Raw genomic sequence first — 17,807 nt, 5'->3', positions numbered from 1 at the left:
TTCCACTGATACAAAAAAGAACAGAAGTTAGAAGTCTCATGTTTTTCAGATGGCTGGTAGTGTTTTTAGGCATTGCAAATGTGGGGTGTTGTCTTTCTTGGTATAAAGCAGGGATATCCAATCTTTTGACTTCCCTGCCTATATTAAAAGAAGCAAAGTTGTCTTGAGCCACACATAACATACACTAACACTAACAAGAGCTGATGATCTAAAAAAAAAACTCTTTTTTTTTTTTTTTTTTTTGGGAGACAGAGTTCTGCTCCACTCAGTCGCCCAGGCTGGAGTGCAGTGGTGCAATCTTGGCTCACTGCAACCTCCAGCTCCTGGGCTCAAGCCATTCTCCTCCCTCAGCCTCCCAAGTAGCTGAGATTACAGGTCTCTGCCACCATGCCTGACTAATTTTTGTATTTTTAGTAGAGATGAGGTTTCACCATGTTGGCCAGTCTGGCCTTGAACTCCTGACAGGCGATCTGCCTGCCTCGGCCTCCCAAAGTGCTGGGATTACAGGTGTGAGCCACCGTGCCCAGCCATTTTTTTTGTTTTTGTTTTTGTTTGGTGTTTTGTTTTTGAGATGGGGTCTCACTCTGTCACCCAGGCTGGAGTGCAGTGGTGTGCTCTCGGCTCACTGCAACCTCTGCCTCTCAGGTTCAAGTGATTCTCCTGCCTCAGCCTCCTGAGTAGCTGGGAGTACGGGTGCCTGACAATGCACTCAGCAAATTTTTGTATTTTTTGTGGAGATGGGGTTTTGCCATGTTGGCCAGGGTGGTCTCGAACTCCTGACCTCAGGTAATCTGCCTGCCTCAGCCTCCCAAAGTGCTGGGATTACAGGCATGAGCCACTGTACCTGGCCAAAATCTCCTAATGTTTTAAGAAAGTTTACAAATTTGTGTTGAACTGCATTCAAAACTGTCCTGGGCCACATGCAGCCCGTCCCTCATGGGTAAGACAAGCTAAGTATAAAGTAATTATCTTTTCTTTTTGTTTTGAGACAAAGTCTTGCTCTGTCACCCAGGCTAGATTGCAGTGGCATGATCTCAGCTCACTGCAACCTCCGCCTCCCGGGTTCAAGCGATTCTCCTGCCTCAGCTACTGAGTAACTGGGATTACAGGCGCCCGCCACCGCACTCGGCTAATTTTTGTATTTTTAGTAGAAACAGGGTTTCACCATCTTGGCCAGGCTGGTCTCCAACTCCTGACCTCATGATCCACCTGCCTCGGCCTCCCAAAGTGCTGGGAATACAGGTGTGAGCCACTGCACCTGGCCAGTAGTTATCTTTTCTTTAAAGTTATTTACTTGTTTTTTAAATTGATGTATAACATTGGATGCATTTATTATATATCACATGGTAAAAGAATCCCTCTAAATAATACTTCTCTCTTGGATTATATGAATCTTTGTCATTTAAAGCTCAGCATAAGTAAAAAAAAAAAAAATACAATGAAGAGATTACTTCATTCACAAATAAGTATCAAATTTTAGTGCTTAAAAATTAACCAGGTGGGCCGGGCATGGTGGCTCATGCCTGCAATCCCAGCATTTTGGGAAGCCGAGGTGGGTGGACCACGAGATCAGGAGATTGAGACCATCCTAGCTAACACGGTGAAACCCATCTCTACTAAAATTACAAAAAATTAGCAGGGCATGGTGGCACGTGCCTATAGTTCCAGCTACTTGGGAGGCTGAGGCAGAAGAATCACTTGAACCCGGGAGGCAGAGGTTGCAGTGAGCTGAGATCGCACCACTGCACTTCAGCCTGGGTGACAGAGCGAGACTCTGTCTCAAAAAAAAAAAAAAAAAAAGACATGAATATACTTCACACAACTGAACTGTACACTTCAACACGGTTAGATGGTAATTATCATCTTATAAGTATTTTACCACAGGTTAACATGTTTCACAACTTGAAAAGGAAGTAATTACCTTCAGCTCTCTGAGTTCTAGAATTTGTAACATTTCACCCCCTGCTCCTTCCTGATCTGCACTGGAGCATCTTCCTTCTGTCCCTGCTCTACTCAGAGTTCACTTTCCCTTCCCTCACATCAGCTTCATTGAGGCTGGTTTGAACTTAACGCAAAACATTCTCACTAATGACTGAATTCCCACCAAGATTTCCATATTATCACAGTATGCTTTTAATCTTCTAAGATATTAAATCTTTGTTCTCATCATAGCTAAAATGCAATGCAAATCCCATCTCAGATGTGGGTCAGATACCTATGAATCTCCTGAGGTAGTCATTGAAATGACTTTTTTCTTGAGATGGAGTGTCACTCTCAACCATGCTGAAGTGCAGTGGCACTACCTTGGCTCACGGCAACCTCCACCTCCCAGATTCAAGCGATTCTTGTGCCTCGGCCTCCCAAGTAGCTGGGATTACAGGTGCCTGCTACCGTGCCTGGCTAATTTTTGTCTTTTTAGTAGAGATGGGGTTTCACCATGTTGGCCCATCTGGTCTTGAACTCCTGACCTCAAGTGATCCACCTGCCTCAGCCTCCCAAAGTGCTGGGATTACAGGCATGAGCCACCACACTTGGCCTGAAATAATATCTTTCAAATTCTTTGTAGAATTTGTTTTTTCCTGATTTCTGCACATAGGATAAAAAAAAAAAATCATGTACTAGGATTTCGAGAGAAGCAATGGGTAATCTAAAAAGATGAAAAGAGCAACCATGTCAATCCCACAGCTACTGCTAGATTTCATAGGAAAGGTAGCTGGCCCAGTTTGGAGCTAGGAGAAATGTCAAACACATGAAGAAATGACAAGCAAAGAAATGCCATCACGCATGAATGCTTCATGGCACCCATGATGTCCCTGCTTAGGAGCTAATGGTATAGATGACTAGATGACAAGGACAAAGATGAGAGGTGTGAAGTTGTCCAAGTCCAACAGCTCAACTGAACTTTCCTAAATGGAATTGTTAAAAAGTGGTAAATTTAAAAACTTCCCCTGGCTCACGTGGTGGCTCACGCTTGTAATCCCCAGCTACTTGAGAGGCTGAGGTAGGGGAATCGCTTGAAGCCAGGAGGTGGAGGTTGCAGTGAGCCGAGATCACGCCATTATACTCCAACCTGGGCAACAGAGGGAGACTCGTCTCGGGGGTGAGAAAAGAAAAAAAAAAAAAAGCTTCCTCCAATGTATACCGAAAATTCTCTGTTCAGGACTAAGTGGCATAGAGAATGTTAAATTTGTCTAGATATCTTCATAACTCATGTATTTTCTGTTTTCTACATATCTTGAAAGGCAGTGCCAAATGACGTGTAATTATCTAGGCGGTAAAACTGAAACATACTTCCTCTTCCCTTGAATATAAAAAAGCATTGTGGTATTAGTACTTTTATCTTGGATCATTGTTCAGAAGGAGGTTCAGCCCCCAGACAACCACATTTTTACTGTCATGAATGGCAAGACAAAATGTAGAGCTCAACTTACCCAAAGGAAAAAAGGCTCAAAAGACAAATTATGGCACAACTTAGCAGCCAAATTCTTACCAAGTACAGACTTTTGACATACTGATCTCTCTCAGTTGCAAGTGGGAACATGCACTTTGAATGATGTCATTCAAAATTACCCTGCCCAGACACACTTTTCATTGATTCTCTTGGAGGGCAGTTCTAAGAGATTCTCTGGGGCTTTCTCTGCATCACGAGACGCAGTGCAGTTCTGCCCTTCACCTTCCGGCAGTTTGTCACCTCGTCCCTATGACCTCGGAGGAACTTTGTCTCAGGCCAATTGTTTGTTCCTTGGCCTCTTTCATTTCCCCAAAAAATCATTTGCTGCCCCTCTAAATGGCCTACATCTCCATCTATCTCCCTCTCCCCTCAGAAGAGGGTGCTCTTTAAGCATCAACCATCTGGCCCTTCTAGCAGTCCCATTTTTCAGCTGGTTCCCATGTTTATGCCTGCTCTATGTTTTTCTTTTCCTGTTAAGCTGTCTGTTGTCAGCTCATTTCTGCAGTGAATCTTCAGAGAGGACATTGGAAGCTTTCCTTCCACCCATACGATAGAACTATAAAGCAGAAGAGTTTTGAAAGAATTTCCTATTTAAGTGACGAAACCTCATACTCCATTTGTGATAAATAGCACAAAGGTTAAAAAAAACTTATTTTTGACCAAAAGCTCTGTTGACATTCTATTAAACAAACACTGACCTATTTAATTTTCATAATGTAAATGGCAGATATTTTCATAATTCTTATGCTAATAAATCATTCCCCTGATTTTTTGGGTAAAACCACATATTCATAATGAAGTCCAGAAATGTGAATTGTTTTATATAATTTATTCTTATTTGTGATTACAAGTATACCTCTACAGAAAGTTAGGATACTCACACAAAGGTAATTTGTGCAGAAGAGAATGGTAAACGTGTAATGTCTCAGAAACTCAATAATGTTAATTATCCAAGGACTTCCAATTATCCAAGGACTTCCACCAAAGTCAGTCTCACGATGACGATACTCAGCCAGATCATTGATAACCTGGAATAATAATAGTTGAAATAATGAAAAGGTCAATGACACCGACAATATTTCACTCAGAAAGAATCATCCTTAGAAACCGTCCACCTCCTCCAAAAGGTAACCACATCCCTCAGATATCACCGTGGGATTCCACTGATACAAAAAAGAACAGAAGTTAGAAGTCTCATGTTTTTCAGATGGCTGGTAGTGTTTTTAGGCATTGCAAATGTGGGGTGTTGTCTTTCTTGGTATAAAGCAGGGATATCCAATCTTTTGACTTCCCTGCCTATATTAAAAGAAGCAAAGTTGTCTTGAGCCACACATAACATACACTAACACTAACAAGAGCTGATGATCTAAAAAAAAAACTCTTTTTTTTTTTTTTTTTTTTGGGAGACAGAGTTCTGCTCCACTCAGTCGCCCAGGCTGGAGTGCAGTGGTGCAATCTTGGCTCACTGCAACCTCCAGCTCCTGGGCTCAAGCCATTCTCCTCCCTCAGCCTCCCAAGTAGCTGAGATTACAGGTCTCTGCCACCATGCCTGACTAATTTTTGTATTTTTAGTAGAGATGAGGTTTCACCATGTTGGCCAGTCTGGCCTTGAACTCCTGACAGGCGATCTGCCTGCCTCGGCCTCCCAAAGTGCTGGGATTACAGGTGTGAGCCACCGTGCCCAGCCATTTTTTTTGTTTTTGTTTTTGTTTGGTGTTTTGTTTTTGAGATGGGGTCTCACTCTGTCACCCAGGCTGGAGTGCAGTGGTGTGCTCTCGGCTCACTGCAACCTCTGCCTCTCAGGTTCAAGTGATTCTCCTGCCTCAGCCTCCTGAGTAGCTGGGAGTACGGGTGCCTGACAATGCACTCAGCAAATTTTTGTATTTTTTGTGGAGATGGGGTTTTGCCATGTTGGCCAGGGTGGTCTCGAACTCCTGACCTCAGGTAATCTGCCTGCCTCAGCCTCCCAAAGTGCTGGGATTACAGGCATGAGCCACTGTACCTGGCCAAAATCTCCTAATGTTTTAAGAAAGTTTACAAATTTGTGTTGAACTGCATTCAAAACTGTCCTGGGCCACATGCAGCCCGTCCCTCATGGGTAAGACAAGCTAAGTATAAAGTAATTATCTTTTCTTTTTGTTTTGAGACAAAGTCTTGCTCTGTCACCCAGGCTAGATTGCAGTGGCATGATCTCAGCTCACTGCAACCTCCGCCTCCCGGGTTCAAGCGATTCTCCTGCCTCAGCTACTGAGTAACTGGGATTACAGGCGCCCGCCACCGCACTCGGCTAATTTTTGTATTTTTAGTAGAAACAGGGTTTCACCATCTTGGCCAGGCTGGTCTCCAACTCCTGACCTCATGATCCACCTGCCTCGGCCTCCCAAAGTGCTGGGAATACAGGTGTGAGCCACTGCACCTGGCCAGTAGTTATCTTTTCTTTAAAGTTATTTACTTGTTTTTTAAATTGATGTATAACATTGGATGCATTTATTATATATCACATGGTAAAAGAATCCCTCTAAATAATACTTCTCTCTTGGATTATATGAATCTTTGTCATTTAAAGCTCAGCATAAGTAAAAAAAAAAAAAATACAATGAAGAGATTACTTCATTCACAAATAAGTATCAAATTTTAGTGCTTAAAAATTAACCAGGTGGGCCGGGCATGGTGGCTCATGCCTGCAATCCCAGCATTTTGGGAAGCCGAGGTGGGTGGACCACGAGATCAGGAGATTGAGACCATCCTAGCTAACACGGTGAAACCCATCTCTACTAAAATTACAAAAAATTAGCAGGGCATGGTGGCACGTGCCTATAGTTCCAGCTACTTGGGAGGCTGAGGCAGAAGAATCACTTGAACCCGGGAGGCAGAGGTTGCAGTGAGCTGAGATCGCACCACTGCACTTCAGCCTGGGTGACAGAGCGAGACTCTGTCTCAAAAAAAAAAAAAAAAAAAGACATGAATATACTTCACACAACTGAACTGTACACTTCAACACGGTTAGATGGTAATTATCATCTTATAAGTATTTTACCACAGGTTAACATGTTTCACAACTTGAAAAGGAAGTAATTACCTTCAGCTCTCTGAGTTCTAGAATTTGTAACATTTCACCCCCTGCTCCTTCCTGATCTGCACTGGAGCATCTTCCTTCTGTCCCTGCTCTACTCAGAGTTCACTTTCCCTTCCCTCACATCAGCTTCATTGAGGCTGGTTTGAACTTAACGCAAAACATTCTCACTAATGACTGAATTCCCACCAAGATTTCCATATTATCACAGTATGCTTTTAATCTTCTAAGATATTAAATCTTTGTTCTCATCATAGCTAAAATGCAATGCAAATCCCATCTCAGATGTGGGTCAGATACCTATGAATCTCCTGAGGTAGTCATTGAAATGACTTTTTTCTTGAGATGGAGTGTCACTCTCAACCATGCTGAAGTGCAGTGGCACTACCTTGGCTCACGGCAACCTCCACCTCCCAGATTCAAGCGATTCTTGTGCCTCGGCCTCCCAAGTAGCTGGGATTACAGGTGCCTGCTACCGTGCCTGGCTAATTTTTGTCTTTTTAGTAGAGATGGGGTTTCACCATGTTGGCCCATCTGGTCTTGAACTCCTGACCTCAAGTGATCCACCTGCCTCAGCCTCCCAAAGTGCTGGGATTACAGGCATGAGCCACCACACTTGGCCTGAAATAATATCTTTCAAATTCTTTGTAGAATTTGTTTTTTCCTGATTTCTGCACATAGGATAAAAAAAAAAAATCATGTACTAGGATTTCGAGAGAAGCAATGGGTAATCTAAAAAGATGAAAAGAGCAACCATGTCAATCCCACAGCTACTGCTAGATTTCATAGGAAAGGTAGCTGGCCCAGTTTGGAGCTAGGAGAAATGTCAAACACATGAAGAAATGACAAGCAAAGAAATGCCATCACGCATGAATGCTTCATGGCACCCATGATGTCCCTGCTTAGGAGCTAATGGTATAGATGACTAGATGACAAGGACAAAGATGAGAGGTGTGAAGTTGTCCAAGTCCAACAGCTCAACTGAACTTTCCTAAATGGAATTGTTAAAAAGTGGTAAATTTAAAAACTTCCCCTGGCTCACGTGGTGGCTCACGCTTGTAATCCCCAGCTACTTGAGAGGCTGAGGTAGGGGAATCGCTTGAAGCCAGGAGGTGGAGGTTGCAGTGAGCCGAGATCACGCCATTATACTCCAACCTGGGCAACAGAGGGAGACTCGTCTCGGGGGTGAGAAAAGAAAAAAAAAAAAAAGCTTCCTCCAATGTATACCGAAAATTCTCTGTTCAGGACTAAGTGGCATAGAGAATGTTAAATTTGTCTAGATATCTTCATAACTCATGTATTTTCTGTTTTCTACATATCTTGAAAGGCAGTGCCAAATGACGTGTAATTATCTAGGCGGTAAAACTGAAACATACTTCCTCTTCCCTTGAATATAAAAAAGCATTGTGGTATTAGTACTTTTATCTTGGATCATTGTTCAGAAGGAGGTTCAGCCCCCAGACAACCACATTTTTACTGTCATGAATGGCAAGACAAAATGTAGAGCTCAACTTACCCAAAGGAAAAAAGGCTCAAAAGACAAATTATGGCACAACTTAGCAGCCAAATTCTTACCAAGTACAGACTTTTGACATACTGATCTCTCTCAGTTGCAAGTGGGAACATGCACTTTGAATGATGTCATTCAAAATTACCCTGCCCAGACACACTTTTCATTGATTCTCTTGGAGGGCAGTTCTAAGAGATTCTCTGGGGCTTTCTCTGCATCACGAGACGCAGTGCAGTTCTGCCCTTCACCTTCCGGCAGTTTGTCACCTCGTCCCTATGACCTCGGAGGAACTTTGTCTCAGGCCAATTGTTTGTTCCTTGGCCTCTTTCATTTCCCCAAAAAATCATTTGCTGCCCCTCTAAATGGCCTACATCTCCATCTATCTCCCTCTCCCCTCAGAAGAGGGTGCTCTTTAAGCATCAACCATCTGGCCCTTCTAGCAGTCCCATTTTTCAGCTGGTTCCCATGTTTATGCCTGCTCTATGTTTTTCTTTTCCTGTTAAGCTGTCTGTTGTCAGCTCATTTCTGCAGTGAATCTTCAGAGAGGACATTGGAAGCTTTCCTTCCACCCATACGATAGAACTATAAAGCAGAAGAGTTTTGAAAGAATTTCCTATTTAAGTGACGAAACCTCATACTCCATTTGTGATAAATAGCACAAAGGTTAAAAAAAACTTATTTTTGACCAAAAGCTCTGTTGACATTCTATTAAACAAACACTGACCTATTTAATTTTCATAATGTAAATGGCAGATATTTTCATAATTCTTATGCTAATAAATCATTCCCCTGATTTTTTGGGTAAAACCACATATTCATAATGAAGTCCAGAAATGTGAATTGTTTTATATAATTTATTCTTATTTGTGATTACAAGTATACCTCTACAGAAAGTTAGGATACTCACACAAAGGTAATTTGTGCAGAAGAGAATGGTAAACGTGTAATGTCTCAGAAACTCAATAATGTTAATTATCCAAGGACTTCCAATTATCCAAGGACTTCCACCAAAGTCAGTCTCACGATGACGATACTCAGCCAGATCATTGATAACCTGGAATAATAATAGTTGAAATAATGAAAAGGTCAATGACACCGACAATATTTCACTCAGAAAGAATCATCCTTAGAAACCGTCCACCTCCTCCAAAAGGTAACCACATCCCTCAGATATCACCGTGGGATTCCACTGATACAAAAAAGAACAGAAGTTAGAAGTCTCATGTTTTTCAGATGGCTGGTAGTGTTTTTAGGCATTGCAAATGTGGGGTGTTGTCTTTCTTGGTATAAAGCAGGGATATCCAATCTTTTGACTTCCCTGCCTATATTAAAAGAAGCAAAGTTGTCTTGAGCCACACATAACATACACTAACACTAACAAGAGCTGATGATCTAAAAAAAAAACTCTTTTTTTTTTTTTTTTTTTTGGGAGACAGAGTTCTGCTCCACTCAGTCGCCCAGGCTGGAGTGCAGTGGTGCAATCTTGGCTCACTGCAACCTCCAGCTCCTGGGCTCAAGCCATTCTCCTCCCTCAGCCTCCCAAGTAGCTGAGATTACAGGTCTCTGCCACCATGCCCGACTAATTTTTGTATTTTTAGTAGAGATGAGGTTTCACCATGTTGGCCAGTCTGGCCTTGAACTCCTGACAGGCGATCTGCCTGCCTCGGCCTCCCAAAGTGCTGGGATTACAGGTGTGAGCCACCGTGCCCAGCCATTTTTTTTGTTTTTGTTTTTGTTTGGTGTTTTGTTTTTGAGATGGGGTCTCACTCTGTCACCCAGGCTGGAGTGCAGTGGTGTGCTCTCGGCTCACTGCAACCTCTGCCTCTCAGGTTCAAGTGATTCTCCTGCCTCAGCCTCCTGAGTAGCTGGGAGTACGGGTGCCTGACAATGCACTCAGCAAATTTTTGTATTTTTTGTGGAGATGGGGTTTTGCCATGTTGGCCAGGGTGGTCTCGAACTCCTGACCTCAGGTAATCTGCCTGCCTCAGCCTCCCAAAGTGCTGGGATTACAGGCATGAGCCACTGTACCTGGCCAAAATCTCCTAATGTTTTAAGAAAGTTTACAAATTTGTGTTGAACTGCATTCAAAACTGTCCTGGGCCACATGCAGCCCGTCCCTCATGGGTAAGACAAGCTAAGTATAAAGTAATTATCTTTTCTTTTTGTTTTGAGACAAAGTCTTGCTCTGTCACCCAGGCTAGATTGCAGTGGCATGATCTCAGCTCACTGCAACCTCCGCCTCCCGGGTTCAAGCGATTCTCCTGCCTCAGCTACTGAGTAACTGGGATTACAGGCGCCCGCCACCGCACTCGGCTAATTTTTGTATTTTTAGTAGAAACAGGGTTTCACCATCTTGGCCAGGCTGGTCTCCAACTCCTGACCTCATGATCCACCTGCCTCGGCCTCCCAAAGTGCTGGGAATACAGGTGTGAGCCACTGCACCTGGCCAGTAGTTATCTTTTCTTTAAAGTTATTTACTTGTTTTTTAAATTGATGTATAACATTGGATGCATTTATTATATATCACATGGTAAAAGAATCCCTCTAAATAATACTTCTCTCTTGGATTGTATGAATCTTTGTCATTTAAAGCTCAGCATAAGTAAAAAAAAAAAATACAATGAAGAGATTACTTCATTCACAAATAAGTATCAAATTTTAGTGCTTAAAAATTAACCAGGTGGGCCGGGCATGGTGGCTCACGCCTGCAATCCCAGCACTTTGGGAAGCCGAGGTGGGTGGACCACGAGATCAGGAGATTGAGACCATCCTAGCTAACACGGTGAAACCCATCTCTACTAAAATTACAAAAAATTAGCAGGGCATGGTGGCACGTGCCTATAGTTCCAGCTACTTGGGAGGCTGAGGCAGAAGAATCACTTGAACCCGGGAGGCAGAGGTTGCAGTGAGTCGATATCGGACCACTGCACTTCAGCCTGGGTGACAGAGCGAGACTCTGTCTCCAAAAAAAAAAAAAAAAAAAAAAAATTACCAAGGTGGAGATCATGAAAATGGCATGAATAGTGTGAGATTTCTCTAAGATTGTTGATATTAATTCCATTAGACTCTTATGTGAGTGAAGATGAAGACTTCCCCTGAGTAAGTTCAGACAGCTTGTGATAACATTTCTACATGGATTCCTCAGGATTTAACTATGTATTCTTGAAAACATCTCAATTTTAAATGTTTCTTTCAAGATGGTGAATTAAACAGAGACAACCCTTCAACAGGTTGAACTCAGCATATGCTGAGTCTGAAATGGAAATGATGGAGTTACAGAACCATACAACAATGATAATGATTTCAGAAACATGGTGTTGAGCAGAATAAAGCAGACCCAAAAGAGTACCTATGGCATGGCATGCATCTGTATACGCGAAATTCCAGAATAAGCAAGCTAACCTATGCTAAGAAAGAGACTGGCTGGGAAGAGTGAGAGTTCACTTTCTGGGGTGACATAATAGTGTAGATCTTGGCTGGGCATGGTGGTTCATGCCTGTAATCCCAAAACTTTGGGAGGCCAAGGTGGGCGGATCACCTGAGGTCGGGAGTTCAAAACCAGCCTGACCAACATGGAGAAACCCTATCTCTACTAAAAATACAAAATTAGCTGGGAGTGGTGGCACATGTCTGTAATCCCAGCCACTCGGGAGGCTGAGGCAGGAGAATCGCTCGAACCTGGGAAGCAGAGGTTGTGGTGAGCTGATATTGCCCCATTGCACTCCAGCCTGTGCAACAAGGGAGAAACTGTCTCAAAAAAATAAATAAATAAATAAAATAATGCAGATCTTGAAAGGGGGTTGGTTTATGCTGGTGTATGTACTTTCCAAAGTTAGTAAACTTACACTTAAGGTTATATATTTTGGCCAGGCGCGGTGGTTCATGCCTGTAATCCCAGCACTGGGAGGCCGAGGCAGGCAGATCACGAGGTCAAGAGATGGAGACTATCCTGGCGAACATGGTGAAACCCCGTCTCTACTAAAAATACAAAAATTAGCCAGGCGTGGTGATCTACTAAAAATACAAAAATTAGCCAGGCGTTGTAATCTGAGCTACTCAGGAGGCTGAGGCAGGACAATTGCTTGAACCCCGGAAGCGGAGGTTGCAGTGAGCCGAGATCTTGCCACTGCACTCCAGCCTGGGTGACAGAGTGAGACTCTGTCTAAAAAAAAAAAAAAAAAAAAAAAAAAAAAAAAAAAAAAAAAAAGTCATCAAACCAGATGACACAAATCAAATGACATTTCGCTTTGTTTTGGTCCATTTTGTTTGTTAGAGACAAGAGTGCAGCGGGGCCATCTCGGCTCACTGCAACGTCCAGCTCCTGGGCCCAAGCGATCCTCCCACCTCAGCCTCTCCAGTAACTGGGATAACAGGTACGCACCACCAGGCCCAACTAATCTTTTTTGGAATTTTTTGTAGAGATGGGGTTTCGCTATGATGCCCTGGCTAGTCTTCAACTCCTGGACTCAAGTGATCTGCCCACCTCGGCCCCCTAAAGTGGTGGGATTACAGGCCTGAGCTGTGTAATTTCATGCCACGTGACACAGCCCAGTAAAAAGGAAGAAACCCCGCGGGTCCAGAGTCTACTCACAGGGGTGGGCTGATGGCTGATAAATCCCAGCAGGAGCCAAAGGAGGAGCCAAAAGCGCAGCCACATGTCCTGGTCCTTTCAGGGCGCCCTGAGGCGGCCAGGACAGAGGTGGAGGTGGCTTAGGGCAGTGGGGAGGGAAGGGGACGGGGACCAGGGCCGGATCTGAGTTGGGGAGGGGGAGGGGAGGGGGAGGGGAGGGGGAGGGGAAGGGGGGAAGTAAGGGAAGGGAAAGGAGGAGAAGGGGGCTGTTGGGCACCTGGTGGAGGTGGAGGAGGAGGAGAGAAGAAGAAAGGGGTCTGGGAAAGGATCCGGTTCAAATTAAGTTCTCAAGCACTGGTGGAAGGTTTAGCTACAGGTCACGGAGAAGATCAGGGAAGCAACAGGACACGCGGGGCAAGGGAGCGTGAGGCTTAGGAGCAATTAGAGGGAGACAAAAAGGTTCTGCTATCCACCAAACCTTCTTCAGTCTGGGCCCTCCCTTAGCAACCCTGGAGCTTTATACTCCCTCTCCACCAATCCCTGATGACCCCGGTGGTGCCTCACAATGGACAATGCCAAGTAGCGCCCGCATCATTCCAATGACCCCTCCCCCATCTCAGTCTCCCACACTCCTCGCAAGGACAGGTCCTCTCTGGAACCTTCACAAACCTGATTTCTGGTCCTCCCCAACCAGCTCCCTGTCCCTGCTTCTGGGCGCTCCTTCCTTCCTGAGCTCCCAGGGTTCCTCAAGGTCACTTTTGGTGACAAAACATAAAAAACAAATGATGGCAGGATGGCAGGAAGAACCTCATACCCAAGCAGAGTGCCAGGTTTTACAGCCTCCGCTCAGCCATTCATATCCTAAGCAACAAAACATCAGCAGGATGCGGAAGGTCCCGATAGTAAACCATCTCCATCACATCCATGTAGCCATCCGTCCATCAACCTGTATCTCAGGAACAAATGTAGATACATTCATTTTAAGCATGCATGATACATTTACAAAAATTAACCTGACTTATTTTGTTCCAGCAAATCTCAATATATTTGAGAGCAATCAAATCACACAGCATGTTTCTGATCATATAACTGTGCTAGAAGTCAATGATTAAAAGCTAATTCAAAATTATTATTTGCTTGGAAATTCAAAGTGCCCTTATAAGACATAAACATAAGAATCCAAAATGAAACAAGATTGCCTTCCAACTCAATGATGAGATCATAACATGGCAATAAAATGTCTCCCTCTGGCCTGGGAATTCCTGTTTGTGGCACAAGGTTGTGTGATCTCAAATCACCCCTAACCCACCTAGACATTTTAACATCCGAAACCGAGTGATGATGTCCTTATCTATATCATCTTACTGCCTGTGTGTGTGGACTTTAAATTCTGAACCCAAAAGACGGGGAGAAAACCAAGTTGACTTTCATGATTGACCTCTCAGGGATGTCCAAGGAATCTGTGCATTTCAAGAAACAAAGTTCATCAGCTTCTCTCCTAAGGCATTTGCCCACAATACCCAGAGGGCTTGGCAGCATCATGTGTGATGGGTGGGGAGCTCCAAGCAGGTGGGCAGGACCCAGGGGCCTGGTGACCAGGACAGACCCCCACTGTCCATCACCTTTCCTGGCCCTGTCCTCAGCTAAACTTCCCACAGGCCTTCTGCCCGATCACACAGAGTGTGCCCAAACTCACTCAGGCCTCTGGCAGCTGAAAACCACTGCTTTAAATCCCTTTACCATTTACTATGACATAAGGTTATTGTAAACAGGAAATATTCTATTGATGCTACAAATGGAAAGCCAATGCCTTTACCATAAATAGAAAAACAACCCTAAGAAACAAGCAAAACAAAAACAAAACAGGGGCTGGGTCTGGTGGCTCACGCCTGTAATCCCAGCACTTTGGGAGGCCGAGGTGGGCGGATCACAAGGTCAGGAGTTCCAGACCAGCCTGGCCAATATGGTGAAACCCTGTCTCTAATAAAATACAAAAATTAGCCGGGTGTGGTGGTGGGCGCCTTAGTCCCACCTACTTGGGAGGCTGAGGCAGGAGAATAGTTTGAACCCGGGAGGCAGAGTCTGCAGTGAGCCGAGATTGCACCACTGCACTCCAGCCTAGGCGACAGAGCGAGACTCTGTCTCAAAAACAGCAACAACTACAAACAAACAAAAAACAGGATTAACAAAACTATGGAATTCAATTCTATTTATATGCTGCAGCCATGTTCCAGCCCTAGATTTGGCTGGGCATGGTGGCTCACGCCTGTAATCCCAGCACTTTGGGAGGCTGAGGCAGGCGGATCACGAGGTTAGGAGTTCGAGACCAGCCTGACCAACATGGTGAAACCCCGTCTCTACTAAAAATACAAAAATTAGCCAGGCATGGTGGCACACGCCTGTAATCCCAGCTACTCAGGAGGCTGAGGCAGGACAATCCCTTGAACCCGGGAAGCGGAGGTTGCAGTGAGCCGAGATCGTACCATTGCACTCCAGCCTGGGTGACAGAATGGAATGAGACTCTGTCTCAAAAAAAAAAAAAAAAAGAAGCCCTAGATTTCGGTTGTGTTGGTTGTAAAAGGAGAGACCAAGTAAGTGGGGGTTGAAGTCAGATTAGACCAAAAGTGAATGGCAGAGAGTACTATAATGTCCATGAAGGGTTGCTAGAGTCACCGTGATCATAGCCCAAGCAGAGACAGGGAAAGGAAGATGTGAGCAGAGTTTGGGGTCTCGAACAATGAAGGTTATTCGTGCAGCCCAGGAAAGGCTCCCCAAAGCCAGGATCAACCTCCCTTGCAGGCAGTCCCTCATGGAGGCATGGCCAGGCACCTTAGATTTGAGACCAGCTATGTTGCTGCTGACCAGCTGTGTGACCCTGGGCTGGTTTCCTTCCATACAATGGGAGTGCCAATGGCTGCATGCATGCAAAGACCGTCTGAGGATAGGAGGAAGCAATCTGTTGAGCACCCGTGTACCTGAGTGTCATCACCTCCCAAGGGCATCTTTCATTCCAGAGCTGGCACCTTGGAAGGCCCTTGGTCACTGAAGGCAGTGATGGTGGTAACAGCAGTAAATCATCATTTACGGCTGATGAGGGAAGGCCAGGGGTAGGGCTCCTAGGTCCTGGATAAGAATGAGGGTCTGGGCACTCCTGGGGACACCTGAGTGGTAGGACTCCTGGGTCCCCAGGGGGCAGGTCCATCTTCGGTGGCTTTGGGCCTAGGCTGGGATGCTGGGTTATCCACTGGAGCATCAGCAGTACAGGCAGGCACAGAGGCAGTGGATCCATCAGAGGTGGCAGGTGTAGGATCGTCTGGTGAGCAAGTAGAGTCACCAAGCCTGGCTGAACACTACCCCCACTACCCCCACTATCCCCACAGACGATGCCCTGTCCCTTGCCTCATGCTCCGGCAGGGTACAGGCTCGCACCTGGGGCCTCATGGAGCATCTCTCTAAGACCTCTGTGTCCTGGTCATTGAATGGGCACTTGAGTCACCCAGGGCCATTGGAACAAAGAGGAAGAATCAGGCCCCACGATGTTTTGGGAGAGTGTTTAGCACAGGAAAACGCACAGAATACATGCACGACACGGGGGCACTGTCAGTGTGGGAGCAATAGTTTACAACCTCCAGCCCTAATCTGAGCACTCTCACCTGTGCAATCTGAAAGGAACAGGAGACTTGCAGGAAAAATAGTGCCTGGATTTAACTTAAAGGAACTAAAATGTTGGAATTTTTACTCTTGATATCCTTCCAAATCAACTCTCTCAATGTTCCCATCCTCAAAACTATCATCTGGGGTAACTGAGGCAGTCAGAGATTTACTGACTCAATGTCACTCAGTTGATTCTGAGTTCACTGCTGATTACATCTGACCAAACTGCTTTTTCTGAAGTCTACTCCGTTTCATCATGCTGGTGATGATTTTGTGCAGCTCCGGGACAAACTCCACCTGGCTGAGGATAAAGCAAATCTGCGGTGACTTAGTCCTCCTGTCATTTCCCATCAGTTCCCCACTCTCCTCCTCTGCCCCTCCACAGTCTCCCATGCAGGCTGACACCATATGACGGCCTTAATGGAGTCCACCGAGTATTTCAGGTTCTCTCCTGGGCCACTTGAAAGTGGATGTACCCATGGGATTTGCTCTGACCCAAGAGATGTGAGTGGAAGTGAAGCGTGTCACCTTGAGGCAAAAGAGTTGGGAGCCATTGAGACTGGCCACCCTCTCCTTCATCTCTTAGAGCAGCTGACAGCTCCCATATGGAGGCTGCTCCTTTATTCTCGTGGCAGGATGAGGGCATGTGGGGCACAGGGCACAGGAGAGCCATGGAGGATGTGCAGCATGGGCAGGAAAAGAGCCTTCAGTGGTGTACATTTCCATCGTTTGGGGCTGTTTGTTACCTACAGTGATACCTAGCCCATCCTAGCAGGCATGCACCATCTACCCCACACTCTGTGATGCAGACTAGCCTGCCGTCAGAACATGAACTGGTGGTCAGACACACGTAGGTTTCAGTTCCAGCTCTGCCTCTTATTGACTGTAACCTCAGGCTTAACTTTCAGTCTCTGAGCCTCAGTTTCAACTCTGTAAAATGAGGTGGCTATACCATCTCAGGTTGCAGAGAGAATTAAATGAAATATAAGTGCATGTAGAGCATTGAACCCAGGGCCTGGCACACACAGTGAGTACTCAATGTTAGCCATGTAGCTTCATAATGCATACTGATTGTCAATATTCAGACAATGCAGTAAAGTATTACCAAAAATAAAAATAAACTTACTTGCATATGTATTCTTTCAATCTTTATTTTTAAACGGGGTAAAACTATGCATATTCTTTCATAGCCAGTGTTTTTCTCTTCATAGTATATTGTTAAAATAATTTTATCTTGGACCGGGTGCAGCGGCTCACACCTATAGTCCCAGCACTTTGGGAGGCCACGGTGGGCAGATTACGAGGTCAGGAGTTGACACGAGCCTGGCCAATATGGTGAAACCCCATCTCTACTAAGAATACAAAAATTAGCTGGGCATGATGGCGCACACCTGTAGTCCCAGCTACTCAGAGGCTGAGGCAGAGGAATTGCTTGAACCCGGGAGACGGAGGTTGCAGTGAGCCAAGATTGTGCCATTGCACTCCAGCCTGGGTGACAGAGTGAAACTCTGTCTCTCTCTCTCTCTATATATATATGTGTGTGTGTGTG

At 45.0% G+C, this 17,807-nt stretch overlaps 1 protein-coding gene across 3 annotated transcripts in view; it reads right to left on the bottom strand.

Annotated features, from left to right (window-relative positions):
* LOC129394612 (nuclear pore complex-interacting protein family member B8-like) overlaps positions 1–17,807 on the bottom strand; it is an 84,574-nt gene that overhangs the window by 15,130 nt on the left and 51,637 nt on the right. Inside the window, exons 3-4 of one of the 3 annotated variants that reach the window (XM_055102552.2) lie at positions 8,942–9,088; positions 4,333–4,479 (exon numbers count right to left, since the gene is read on the bottom strand). The exons of the other annotated variants lie outside the window; for them this stretch is intronic. Of the exons in view, the coding sequence (XP_054958527.1) occupies positions 4,333–4,479; positions 8,942–9,088 (294 nt within the window). The remainder of the gene's footprint in view (positions 1–4,332; positions 4,480–8,941; positions 9,089–17,807) is intronic. 3 annotated transcript variants of the gene reach the window in all.

Source organism: Pan paniscus, chromosome 17 (genome assembly GCF_029289425.2).
Source record: "Pan paniscus chromosome 17, NHGRI_mPanPan1-v2.0_pri, whole genome shotgun sequence".
Taxonomy (NCBI): Eukaryota; Metazoa; Chordata; class Mammalia; order Primates; family Hominidae; genus Pan; species Pan paniscus.
The sequence above is the reverse complement of the archived record's forward strand: the minus strand, read 5'-3'. Positions and strand labels throughout refer to the sequence as shown.